Below are 14,120 nucleotides of genomic sequence, written 5' to 3' on the forward strand. Positions count from 1 at the left end.
CTAGAACTGTGAACCCACACACAACCCCAGGCTAGATTTTACACAGGCACATAGTGAGTCTTCCTCTTGGGTGACAGAATATCAAGGATTAGTACAGGCAGAGTGAAAAGACAAATGAGTAAGTGTGTTCAGATTTCCTGGAATCTATACAGGGATCCCAATTTCCCTTCACATAAGTAGCACCATTGATGTAAGTAGGAAACAAAGGTTCCATTAAGGTTTATTATGTGACTTAGATACCCTGGTAGAGAATTTTTCTGCCAAAACTGTTTTAGTTGCTTATTTTAGGTGAAGTGGTAAGAAGTAAGATCTTATAGCACATCTTATATTTTAACTAATATTTCTATATATAATATATTTTAACTAATCCAGAATCATCTATGGTAGAAAAAAAAAAAGTCCTATAAAATCTAGTAAAGGCCTCAAGAATACAAGCCAGTACCTCCCAGACTTACATCTGAAAACCAGGTAACAGCATTATCATTTGAGCTTTCTTTAAGGAAAAAAAAAAAAAAAAAAATTTATATAAATTAAATGTAGACAGTTTTTTTGGTTTTTTTTTTTATTGCCTGAAATAAGACATCATTATTTTAAAAGGCTTCATTTTGTCAGTTTACTTGGTTTTCAAATTTTCACATAAAAATTGGGGAATGGCAACTAAGTTTTTATAATCATAAATCATCCTCAAATATGTCAAACATGACTTAAAAAACAAGATACTTAAATGTATTAGTACTTAACTGATTAATACTTTAATAAAGCATCGGTCCAATTATTTACTTTTATAATACATCCAAGGTCACATTTGTAATTGCTGGTGTCATCACTACAAACAATGGTCGTTTTCTTCTTGCTGTTTTCTGGCTATGAAATTCTTCAGTACATGAATGTATTATTAGCAGACATTTTAGTAGAAATCCTACATCAACAAAATTAACAGCCCAGTCCTGGGAGCCTATAATTTCCTCAAATACTAACTAAATATGATTTTCTGATTTCAATGGACACATTCAAAATATTCAGCATTTGGTACACCATTCCCATCACCACAAGCACCGCACAAAACAACCTAGAATTGCATCTATTGCATGTAAAGAGTCTTCTGTCCAATTTGTGCCACTTCTATGATGTAATGGATGTAGAAAATATTTCCACTCAAGGTTTTCAGTACTTATTACAGTGAATAAAAAGAAGTAAAGAGAAACTATGGCAAAAAAAAAAAAAAAAAAAGAAAAGAAAAACCATGGAGAATAATTGTGTATTTATTCCCTTGATGACTTACAGGATAGTCTATTTTTCTATAGAAAATGGAAATCATTTATTAATGTAAAATGTTAAGTAGAATTTTTGAAGACTTATTTTAAAACCTGGGATTACACGTTACCATATAAAGTAAAGACATTTTGGAATAAAACTAAGCACAACTGTATGTAATTATTAACCTCTAACCTTGTTAATATCATTATGTGGTAGTTTATTTGAAATGGTATTAAATAATTCTTTCATAAGATTTTACATAGCGTTTATATAGAACATTTAAGATTTAATATATTTTGCATAAATCTTACTAAATTAAGTCTGCAAATTTTCACGTTCTTTTCCTACAACATAGCATAGTCAAAAAGCTCTTCTTTGAATGAGGTAAGGAACGCTAAATATATAAGAACTACTTATAAACGCATCAGCTACAATTATGTCATCAGGAATTACTTATCCTTACCTTTCTGACTCAGAATACCCAAACAATTAAAGGACACACATTTAGAATAAAGAGAATACAGACTGTTCGATTTTACTGATACAGCATATATTCTTCCCCTATTATATAAAGTTTTCCTAGTTCAGTTCTATTCACACGATAACAATTTTAACATAATCACTTATTTGTTTTGGAGCTATTCCTTTCTCATTTTGCCAGCTAATTAGCCAAAAGACATAGACGTGGTCCCACATGTTATACATCGAATGTCTAAAATCACTCATATTCTTACTCATTTACAAAACAAATGACAATCGAGTCCAACTTCTATAAACCCTAGCACTGTTTCAACCCACATCTCACGATCATGACCTGCAAAATCTTTGAAAATTACGCTTAATGCGTACACAACTTTGTTTTCGTGACTTACTACCATTCATAAAAAAAACTTCCATAACTAGATTCACTTTCCCACTCCTCACGGGCAGTCAATTTCATGACAGAATCGTAACCACTGATAAAAGAGATTCTAGATTTTATTAAAACAGCAATAAAACAAACAGACAAATACTAGTTTCTGGTGTTAATTGTCTTATTAGCCAGCTTGTAGCATCACATTTTCTGTGTGTACTGTAGCTTCTTATTCTAGGGGACACTAATTAGTTTTAAATGGTGTTAAATACCATCCCTGCAGTTGTAAGTGCTTCTCTGGGATTTTTACTAGAGAAAAGAACTCCTGTAATTTAAAACCACTTTGTTTTCTTCAGCCACAGCTGTTAGTGAAACACTGACCTGTAGAAATCTTAAAGGTTTTCAACCCTCTCTCATTGCCATTAGTCTGCATTCATTTTCTAATACATCTTCTCCCCAAGTACTATTGCTCTTCCATAATCCCCATCCCCCAAATTGCTTTCAGCAGAGAAACCGCATCTAGCTAGTTAAGCCCTTCTCTCTCTTTCCCTACCACCCCCACCCCTTACAAAGCCTTGGCTACTCTTAAAGAAAATTCTCCAACAACGTGTCAATTTTATATTGGCCACAAAGACAACTTCTGTTGGGGGAGGGGGAGGAAAGAGGGACTGGAGCTTGGCTGTCCCTTTCCACAGACAGGGATCTTTGTAGCAATCAGAAAACATTTCCTGCATAAAAAAATCAACACACTCTCTAGTTGCAGGGTTGGGGAGGGAGAACGAATACGCATCAGCCGTGTCCTCAAAGGAATGGCACACATCCGTTAACCTTCCAAACAGGAAAGTCATTTTCTCAAAAATATGTCAGCTTTCTTGCATTATTAAACGTAATCCACAATCTGAAATCCTCTAGTAGCTCCCCCACTGGGGACTGGGAGAAAGCTATAAATCACTCCTGTACTTTTCTCTTTTTCCTCTGCATTTCCGTTACACTATTTGTTCCATCTAGTTCATCTCTGACACGCTCCCACTCTCCTCGTGTATATCAACAAGGGACCAAGGAGAGCAAAAATCACGCAAGAGGGCAATTAAGCTTTACAGGATGATCAAACTGTGCTTTAATTCTACCCTGCCTCCAAGTGGATTCACAGCAAGGAGACCCCAGAGTCTGCGCTTCCCAGTGGGGTTTCGAAAGAGCAAGCACACGGGATTTATTGTGTGAAGCACTTTTTTTTTTTTTTTTTTTTTTAATTATAGGGCTGTCGGGGAGGGGGACACCCTTGTCTTCAGGTGTCAGAAAGTCATTTAGTCCAAACAGGCACTTTCCTGAGTTCGTGTCATCTTTTAGTCCTGCTTTCCCAACTTGGGGCAGTACAGCTAAAGGGGTTTTGGTGGACACAGTGAGACAGAGAGGGCAAAGGTGAGAGGAAGGGAAGTGTACTTTTTACAGGGCTGTAGCATCAAGTAGAAATCCTACAAATCCCTTTCAAGGAGTGTGCATGAGAGCGTGATTGTGAAGAGGTAGATTCTCCCCGAGGGGCTGCAGCCAATAAAGACCCCCGCCCCCACCTCAGCAACCTCCACTGCAAACTGGCTCCACGTTTTTGACACACGGCCAGGGCATCTTGATGAGGGCTTTCCTATCGCCGCCCCATTCTAAAATCCTGAAACCCAAAACTAGCCTAAGAGACCTTTACTAGTGAAGATCACAAATCAAAAGACTTCAAAGATGACAGAGTTAAAGACCAAAGATTAAGCCCTTGTGTTGAAATAGCACATCTTAATGCCATTTCCCAACACCCCTCCCTCCCATCTCCCCCTCTCTGCTGGGCACTTACCTTCTTTGGGCGGTCGCTTGGCCTCCCTGGTAAGATTGCAGACCTGGGTAGTTTGCAGCTCCTGGGTCAGGCAGCCCTCGGTCTGCTCATTCAGGGGTAACACCACGTTATTTAACAAAACCAGCGACTGGTCATCGATGCCCCACTCTCCCAAATGCTGAGGACAGGTGCATTTTGTATACATGATCCCACATGATTCCGTTCTCCCATTTTCTGATTTTAAGCAGCTCTCCAGCCAAGTGCATAATACATGGCAACCAAACTGGCTCGGGCTCACCTTGTTCAATACCAAAAACTCAAAAAAAGATTTCTGATCTTCTTCCCCTTTTTTCTGTAATCCTGGGAAATCGGTTGGAAACACCCGACGTATTTGAATAAAATTTTTATCATACTGTAGAAAAACGAAAGCATTCTTGGAATCGCAGAGTTGCATTATAGAATGATTCTTTCTTAAAAGATCCTTTATTTTTTCATGGGAAAAATGATCAAACTGATAAGCCAAGAGGGAAAAGTTAGAGCAGCTAAGGTCCTTTTTGGAAAATTTCAGGTAAATGCTATATTTGGTTGGATCTGGATTTTCCAGCGTCCAAGTGCAGTTTGTAAAGTTTTTGGGAAACATTTCACTTACAGAATACGATCCATAAATGACTCCCTTCACCAAAGTTGAACACCAGAAGTCTTGGGCAGCATTAAATCCAAACATAACCAGGAGATAGGTGGAAAATATATAAATCAGCAGGTTACGAACAGCCTTCATCCTATGTCATTTGGCCTGTAAAAATGGCAATGAAAGTAAAATGCAAGTAGGAGTCTACGCGCATTTAAAAAAGAAACTCCTTCCAATATTACAGCCAGCTGTTTTCAAGGTTTCAGTAAAAAACCCTTTTTAAAAGAAGGGCAGGTAATTTTTTTTTTTTATTTTATAACGCTAGGAAATTATCTGTTGCTGTGTGAACAGCGCCCTCACGTGGTCATTCACAATGGCCAAATTCCCCACATTCAATTTAAAAATAATATTTAATAGATGATTAACAGGAATGCTCTAATTTATCTACCAGGATTTCCTCCAAGTGAATTATGATTCTATTGAAAGAAGAGGAAAACATATCTTTTTAAAATATCATAACCTAAATTTTAATTTTTGAAATATTTTTAAGCAACATATACAACATTTTCTTTCATTCGGCCTACAGTAAACATCATCACACAAAATCTAATCTGATAATCTAGGAACAGCTGTCATCACATTATTTCTTTTATCTTAAATATGGAAAGCAATTTCGATAAAGGATAGCCACAATTTTAAAAAACATGAAAGATAATTTGTTGAGGATGAAACATCATCTCCCAAATGTCCATACTTGTCTTTGCAGGGACCACCATGTGAACTGATGGGAATTCCTGTGCAAAAACACTGGCATTCATGTGGATTAATAGAATTTTAAAACCATCATCTGAGAAAGGGCATAGATGGGTACATACAAGGGGAAGACTTGTTGTTCAACATCACCAGTGAGAACCAGGATTTAAGGCAGTCATTTCAATGTGACATGCCCTCTTGGGATACATAAAGTGGATCAGTGTATTAGTATCTGTATCCAAAGGCGATGTCAGTGAAAAATCCCAGAACCACAGTGATTGAGCCGGCTTCAGCCTTTTAATTTTTTTTTTTTAATTAGGGCTATTTTATCTAGAGTTATCTACTGTAATTTAAGATTTACACATGGTAGATAAAAGACATGAGCATTTTCTTTCCTAGCAGATTTCAATTTCTGAATTGCTCTCTTTCCAACAAGAGCTCCAAAGCTCCTTTTCTTTATATTTTTTAACCTGGCCTTGCATAATAAAGTAATCCTGGGTTATATTTACCTCTGTAAGTTGTTATCCAAAAATAACTCGAATTTTTTCAGCTTTAACCTTTAAGAAGTTATTTCTTAGAATAAATGACACTGCTTTTTTGTTTAGCCTTTGAGCTGAGAAAAGTGATGTCAAGTTAATTATAAAAGTCTTTAGGCTGCAGTCTCTTCCACTGTTCTGTAAACAGAGACAGACATACAGACATACAGACAGTTAAGAGTTTTCATGTCTTTGCCTGGGTCCTCTCTGAACCAAAGGATAAAACCCTCTTCCTTCCCATTGCATAACACACACCAACGCAGGCACACAAATACCAGTGACCGAAGTCCCTGAAGATAGATCTGCATTTTCCAGATCATAATTCAAATTCTATGTCTTGATATAGGAGAAAACAGCCCCAACTCTAAATCTCTATATAGCAGCAGTTTAAAATAACATCAGAACTGCTGGGACTATCAAAACAGCGTTCTCTCTTTCAAGCATACAGCTCAATGAATAATGCATTTTCTTCTTGATAAAATAAAGCCAATGAGCATTTAAAGGTTAAAAAATTGGTAAAGTTGCAGGAAATTTTGGAAATAATTTCCTCTTTTTTTGCTGTAACACTTTGCAGGCAATGCAGGTCTGCGCAGTGTTCTTCAGGATAGAGTGTAGGCGTTGAGAGCCAATGTGACAATAAGTGTCTAAATTAGGAATTCCATCCATGAAAGGGGGCTTCATTTTATAATAGGTAACTCCAAAAGAGGTCGTATTTCTTTTCCTAATGAAATCCGGTACTTTTGCTTCCATTTATTTGACAGTGCATGTCTGCATTGCTGTGCTCATCAAGGATTAGAAAGAGTGAGGAAATAGCTCTGATTTCACTTTCAAGCTTGCTCAAGAGAGCCCCCTCAACATAATGCTCTTTATTTTAATCCTTAAGCCTTGGTATACGGAGGCTTGTTTTATTCTAAAGAATCAAAAATGAATCATTGAACTCTGCCGTTCGCCCCCAACCCCCGCCCTCGACTGCAGGGCCAGTTCAAACAATTGTATTTCCCTCTTGAAGAAAGAAAGAATGGGGTGGGGGGTGTCTAAGGAACGGCTACCAAGGTCTCAAGGATGTTGTATTTATTTATTTATTTATTTGTCGCCTGCTGAGAAGCAAACCGGCATTTAGTTTAGCTATTCTCAAAACTGATTTTCTGGGTGACACTTTAGTTTAGTCGAACATAGACGGCGCCATCACTCCACTAATTTTTTTTTCCCCAATAGAAGACCCACTGCCTCCCCTTATCTTAACTTCCTTCTAACCTAAAAATTTCTCCCCATAAAATCACCCCAATCACACACAACCCTCAGATTTTCTAGGTCTCCCTGTCCATTCCTTCCGAACCAGCACATCTCTGGAAAAACAGACTTCTCTAACTTTTCAACTGCGGCGTTTAAGTAAATGCAGACAGTCGGGTTTCCTCGCAGCCCCTCCATCTGCCAGCAACAGCCTTTCCTCTCCTTGTCCTCCCTCCGCACACACCTAGACGGAGAGCTCCTCGCCGGCGACCCCTGGCAGAGAGAAGGTGACCCCGGACCCCTTTCCTTACCTTCCACTCCGAAAGCTCAGGGAGGCTCTTGCTCTAAGACACCAGCACAGGCACGCGTCCCAGCAACAGTGACGGAGAGACTCCCCTTCGGTCCCAATCACCGTTGCCCATTTTCCCCGGCTCAGCTTCAAAAATCAGGATTTATTTTTTAAAATGCACACTTAAGAGAAGCAAAAGATGGGGGCGGGGGATCAAAAGAGGGGAGCGGTAGGAGAAAAAAGCCCCCAGGACCCCGGAGCCTGACGCCGTATCCAACTGAATCCAACCACCAACGGAGGTGGGGGGGGCGGGGGAGAAGCCCCCCGTAGAGAGACTCTGAGGAAACAAACAAAAAAAATGCAAGTGGCTTAAAGGCGAGGATTTGTTTGATCAAATCCACCCCCAACAAACCGAATAGCCAAGAAGCAAAGAAAGCGCTGAGACGAGAAGTGACCGGCGACAGCAGCGGCTGCTAAGGCAGATTTGTTGGGGCGGTGGGTTTATTACTGGAGTATTCGTGGTCGGATCGGAAGGCTCAAGCTTATGCTTTTTCCTCTTTCCGCTTTCCTCCCTCCTCCTCCTCCCCCCCGCAGGTACTGATGGACGGACCGCGACTAAGGAGAGGGGGGAAAAAATCCTTGGCTGGTGATGTCGGAAAGCTGTTTGAATGCCCAGCGAGGAGGGGCGCGAGAGGGAGCGAGATAGTAAAGCTCTGTCTCGGGTGTGCGCGCCGGCGCGCGGTGCTCGCTCTCCCCGGGACGCGCGCGAGGGAGGGGGTGCGCGCCCGCGTGCCGGTCTTCCGCGTGCTCGTGCGCGCGCGCGTTCCCGGGCGCCGCGCGCCCCGTGCTAGCACCCGTACCGTGCGCCAGGCGGCCGGCCGGAGGCTCGACGAGCGCGGCGCGCCGGCTGTGCCTTCCCAGAGTTCTGCCTCCCGAGGGCGCGGGCGGGTGTGTGTGAGAGAAGAGAAGGGAAGCGGCGGGGTGAGAAAGGAGGGAGGCCAGGCGGGAGGGCGGGAGAGAGGCGGGCGGGAGGGGGGCTCCTCGGTGCTCCAGCCAGGGCCGCGGTGAGCCTACACGTCACGGCTGCTCAAAACCAAGCACGTCCCGAAAGCAGTATTTTCTGCGTCTGGGAGGTTTTTGCATCCTCAGTTCCCACCGCTGGGGCTGGCGGCGACCGACTGTAAGAGAAACTCACTAGGGGGGTGCGGAGGACTGGAAGGAGACTCTGCCGGGTGGGAAGTAAATACTGGACTTGATCGTCTTTCTTTCTTTCAGCGTGAACTTGTCGCAGCTGAAGAGCTGTCATTTCATCACCGGGATTCAGATGAATTGATCCAGTCCTCAGCGGAGGGGGCACAGCTCGGCTCCTGAAACGCTGCGTGTCCCTCTGGCTGGAACAATACTAGTTTTTCTCAGCGAGGCTGCAATTAACATCTTATTTGTTCTGGCTAGATACAGGCTTTGTCAGGACCGCGGTGCGGCGACTGAGGTTGGGCATCTTGCATTGCTTTCTGCATGGCAATGGGATCGTGGTTGTGGGGTCTAAACTTTTGTTTTCTTAATGTATCTGATTCCTTTTCAAGTTTCCCTAGTAACAGGTTTGTGGACAGGGGTGGAAAAAGAAAAGAAAAAAGAAAAAGAAAACGAGGGAAATGGGGAGGAAAGGCTACCAGATTCTCAATTTAGCAGCCAAAAAAAAAAAAAAAAAAGATAAATTTCCCCATCTTTATTTATTTATTTAGCCCCCTGGACAGTTGGCTAACAAGCATTTGATGAGCGAGCTTCAGATTCAATGCTGCAAAAGGTCATTCGCCTACCGATTATGTCTCTACTTGTAAACGCAGTTGGTGGTTTGCAAAACAAGTGGCAAAATAGTGTGGTAATATGGTGAGGGAGATCACAAGGGGTAATTCATATATAAAGTGTCTCAGGCTTTCTAAGGGTGAGTGGCTTAAGCAGCAGGTGAAGTGGAATAAAACAGATTTCCATCATTTTTTCTCTGTACTCTTTCGGCATTTTTCTTCCTCTTGTTCCTCTCTCTTGGGGCAAATGGAGAGTGAAGACCATCATTTTAAAAGAGGACCACAGTGAAAACAGAAAGGTGCCAATGATCTTTTATTCACTGAAATTGTTTGAAATATTAAAATTGGCCCTTTACTTCTTAATACATATTAATGGGGTGACCCTCTTCAAGGCTTTCTCTTCTAGGACAAGTGTTCAGAATAACATCCTGTAAGGGAAACAGTTAATCATTCCCCAACCAGCAAGCTTTAACCATGTTCCAGGAACATTCACTGGCAGAGAGAGCAGCCTGTGTGGCGTTTGGTGTTGTGTCATTTGTGGTTCATTACAATATTTTTTATTCATTTAGGGGAATGTGAAAGGGAAATAAGGTTTATGTCTAGGGCATAATCCAAAACATTGTGTCTGAAGCAAAAACATTTTCTTTTAAAAACACACAACATTCAGCAATACAAAGGAGAATCACATTTCTTCTATTTCAACTTCCGTAGAGATTATAATTATGATATTTGCAAGACATTTTGGTCAGTTCAGTTATTTTGCCACAAGCGAATATAGAGATTAATGACAAATGCTCCAAAATGGGAAAAAGGAGAGGAAACAATGTGAGGTTTAGATATATATCTATCTTGCATCTAGTAATTTCTCACATTATCTTCAAACACTGTGCTTTTGATGTTTCTTAGAAAAATCTTAAAGTCATGACATAGTGACATAAGAATAACAGCTGAAAGGGACAATTTAAAAAGACTTAATCCTAAATGGAAAGGAGTACTCATTCCCAAGGTCATTTATATTCAAGTAGAACACAGGGCTGGGTCAGGGAGAAAGCCACCCTTAATAAAGCACTTCACCCTTCACACTGTTTCCCATAACCTTCATTAAATTGCAGGCCACTGAGCCAGCCTCATGATGATCCTGCTGAGGTATATTTATAGCAGATGATTTGTGGATGATAAATATGCCAAGCAAGACACCATCGCCAGTAACCCCAGGCTGGTCTGACTTCCTCAGGGGGTCATAATCAAGAATCACGAAAAGAATCATATATGGAGAATCTGATCTCTGGACCCTGACAACAGCACAATCCAAAGGCAAAGCAAGGAAGAACCACCCTGATTCATGTCTGCACTATGTTCCATGTGAAAGCACGGCTGACATATTGACCCAACAATAAAAAGAGCAGCAGTTTACATACTGTAGGCTCTCTGTGTCCTTTCCTCCCTATTGAGATTGGTCTGTTTTTATGCTTTAATACATTTTAAAAGTCACCATTTCAGATTACAATTATGAGCCTTCATTTGCCTCTCACACGTGCCTGTGTGTATCTGTGTACATACGTTGGTATTATATAAACACCCATATTTTACACGTACACTCATGTATACATGTGTGTATATATGCATACATTTTATATTAAGTGCATTCACATACATGAATATATAATGTGTTCATTTATATTTCAGTTATTACACATGTATTTGGAAGCATGGTTTCACTAGGTTCCTTTTTAATTTTCTTCAGTAATAAAGTAGTCTCACCCCCAAACTTCCAGATTAATTGTATAAACTAATTTTCACTTAAGTTTCCTTGCCAACTTTCAAAAGGACTATTAAGAAACCAGTGTTAACACATCAGAATATAAACTTGTATTTTAAATTGGCCCAAGCATGTAAAGTTGAAGTCTTTTAAATGTATCTCTCCTACTATTTATACATTTTTAAAGATTACTTCAGAGAAATGAGATTTCCAAGTATAATCTTTTTCTTTTATTGCTTTTTATTTTTTGCAGTTTTCTCCTTCTATCTTTGGGGGGAAAAAAAAAAAAGAGCCCCATCCTCCAGGATCATTGCTAAAATTCAGTATCACCTGCACAATTCTTGGACTCAAATGACAAAAATATGTTTTGAATATGCTTACTTAGTTCTAGAAAGTGTTTTCTTCCCTCTCACCCTTTTCTCTCATAGTCTTGCAATATTAATATATTACCACTTTCAAATTTTAGAACTTTTCTTCAGTAAGGCTTTAAAAAATACAAACGGGCAGCTGGGTGGCTTACTCGGTTAAATGTCTGACTCTTGATCTCAGCTCAGGTCTTGAGCTCAGGGTTGTAAGATAAATAAAAAAGAAATAAATAAAATTTAAAAACATAAAGAAAAGCACAAATAAGTTTGTAGATTATTCCTTTTCAATATGCTGTAATTTTTTAATACTTAATGTCTCCAGTACACACTCACCCACAGACTTTGGAAAACCACTAATTCCATAATAAAAGGAAATTAATGTAACAACTTCAGAGATATGAACCTTAACTATTTACTATGGTCAACTAATATATTAATATTTTGTGTTAATAAATGATCAAAATAGGGGCAACTGGGTGGCTCAGTGGGTTAAGGCCTCTGCCTTCAGCTCAGGTCATGATCTCAGGGTCCTGGGATCGAGCCCCACATCGGGCTCCCTGGTCGGCAGTGAGCCTGCTCCCTGCCCCCCCACCCCGCCTGCCTCTCTGCCTACTTGTGATCTCTGTCTGTCAAATAAATAAATCTTAAAAAAATAAAATAAAATAAATGATCAAAATACTACATGATTGAATGGGTGAGTACGTACCTTATGCCTAACGTTAGCATATTTACTATGAACTGAAAGAACTTCTCCATATTCTTCTTTCTCCTCCTCCCCTTACTCTTCTTCCTCCCCTTCTTCTTTCTTCTTATTATGAAATAATGAAATTTCTCAGGAAATAAGCTGATTCTTCTCATTTCCCTATCTAAAAACAAATTGACCATTTTCTAATCGGACATCCCAGAATAGAAACTACGTGACGTAAGTTCTTTAAAAAAAAAAAAAAAAAGGAAAAAGAAGGATAGAATAGAACAAAGGGTATGTGAAATGATGGTTATCCTGGGCTAGTTAGTCCAACCTTGCCCCATCCATGCATAGCCAGAGCAGTTTTTAACCAGAGGCCATTTGCATCAAATTTCCATTTTTACCATTCTTTCTCTCTACAATGGCACATGTAAAACACTTAAATTGGTAAAAGTTTTTGGCCATCAATTACCAAGACTTCACTTGGGATTCAGGAAATGCCATGTAAGGTAATACATAATGTCACTGTTGTGTGTTGTACAAGTGTCTTGGAAAATATGACTTCAGAAGCTCAGAATATGTTTGCGGTTAAATATAAATTCACTGCCAAATTTTTCCCTTGTCAGTTGTTTTTATCTACTTATTTATATCAAAGTTGCTATATTTATACCTCTTTCTTTAATTCCTAGGATTTCAAATGAACTAGAAATGAAGATTCTTCATTTTTACCCTGAACCTGATACTAGTTATATATTTAGTTATGGGCAAGAAGCTGTGCACTCTCTGGACTTTGGTTTCTTACAGGAAAGGGCTTGACTATGGTTCCTCTTCATATCTTCTAAATAAAACAAGGCATCTCACAAGGCAGAGAAGCAATGAGAGAAAAATGCAACAAAATTCTAGGCTAGGAAGAATCAAAACTGTTTCTTTCACTCAAACGTTGGAAATGCTCTACTCTGTCTTAATTTTTAAGACCTGCATAGCTTTACCAGCTTTACCCTTCCTTCCTGGTTACCACTGCCACCTGCTAATGCAGACAGCTCATTACATTCTTAGCCTTCCCTCACTGTGATCAAATTTTTTTTTCCTCTTGGATTGAGTCCCAACCCTACGAACGATGATAAGAACTTAAGTTGTAAGGACCTGCATATCTGTTGACCTGAATCAACACCAGAGATTGAAGTCTATTGATCACCTATTATTTCTGAACTCTTGGGTCTCTCCAGCTCTGTTCCTTACCAGTCCTGACTCATTCTTCCTACCATTTCTCTTCCCACCGGATTCCCCCACTTGTACTTTTAGATCTCTTTTCTCTTTTATTCCAACACACCTTTATGCAGAATGTTCTCTCTATATCTTTTGCTGACTAAAGCCCGTTATTTTGTGAGGACATGACATTCTCTTGCAACCATGTCAAGTGGAGCATGTACGTTTCTTTTTCTTTTTTTAATTTATTTATTTGACAGAGAGAGAGATCACAAACAGAGAGGCAGAGCAGAGAGAGAGGGGAAGCAGGCTCCCTGCTGAGCAGAGAGCCCGACTCGGGACTCGATCCCAGGACCCTGGGATCATGACCCGAGCCGAAGGCAGAGGCTTAACCCACTGAGCCACCCAGGCGCCCTGGAACATGCATGTTTCTCCCATATTCCGATTAACTAGGGTTTATGGGTGGATGGGATTTGTGTCCTTGTTGTTTATTACTGGTTTTGAATATTTACCTCTTATCTCACTTTTATATCCCTTTTTCTTGGAGGTTATATAATTTTCCTTTTTCAGCCTTACCTCTTCCTTTTTGCTCTCTTCTTACTGACTTACAAATTTTACTTTTTATTCATGCAGTCTTTTAGCCACTCAGTTTTTCTCTCCATCCAGCTTCCAGTCTTCTCATGTTTTCAACATCCATGTAGATGGCTTATATGGCATACTGTCGATCTTTTCAGATCAATTTCTGTATTGCCTTCATACCAACTCAACCACATTTTCCTGTGGTCTTTAACTAAAGAGGTCATAACCAACGACTGCACCACCTCCAATATTTCACATTTAATTTTCCAATTCTATACCTATGGTCTCCTACTTTTGTAAAATCACCTGGTCAATGACCACATGGAGTCAAGTCTTCCAGAAAATTCAGATCTTTAATCCAT

At 39.9% G+C, this 14,120-nt stretch overlaps 1 protein-coding gene across 1 annotated transcript in view; it reads right to left on the reverse strand.

Moving 5' to 3' along the window:
* The window catches only part of LOC111152280 (adhesion G protein-coupled receptor B3), a 724,443-nt gene extending 716,774 nt beyond the window's left edge, over nucleotides 1-7,669 (reverse strand). The window contains exons 1-3 of the mRNA XM_022510749.1: nucleotides 7,385-7,669; nucleotides 5,817-5,981; nucleotides 3,948-4,719 (exon numbers count right to left, since the gene is read on the reverse strand). Coding sequence (XP_022366457.1) covers nucleotides 3,948-4,704 — 757 coding nt within the window. The 5' untranslated portion in view covers nucleotides 4,705-4,719; nucleotides 5,817-5,981; nucleotides 7,385-7,669. The remainder of the gene's footprint in view (nucleotides 1-3,947; nucleotides 4,720-5,816; nucleotides 5,982-7,384) is intronic.
* Nucleotides 7,670-14,120: the final 6,451 nt, after the last annotated feature.

Source organism: Enhydra lutris, unplaced genomic scaffold (assembly GCF_002288905.1).
Source record: "Enhydra lutris kenyoni isolate GAN:26980312 unplaced genomic scaffold, ASM228890v2 scaffoldscaffold28, whole genome shotgun sequence".
NCBI lineage: Eukaryota > Metazoa > Chordata > Mammalia > Carnivora > Mustelidae > Enhydra > Enhydra lutris.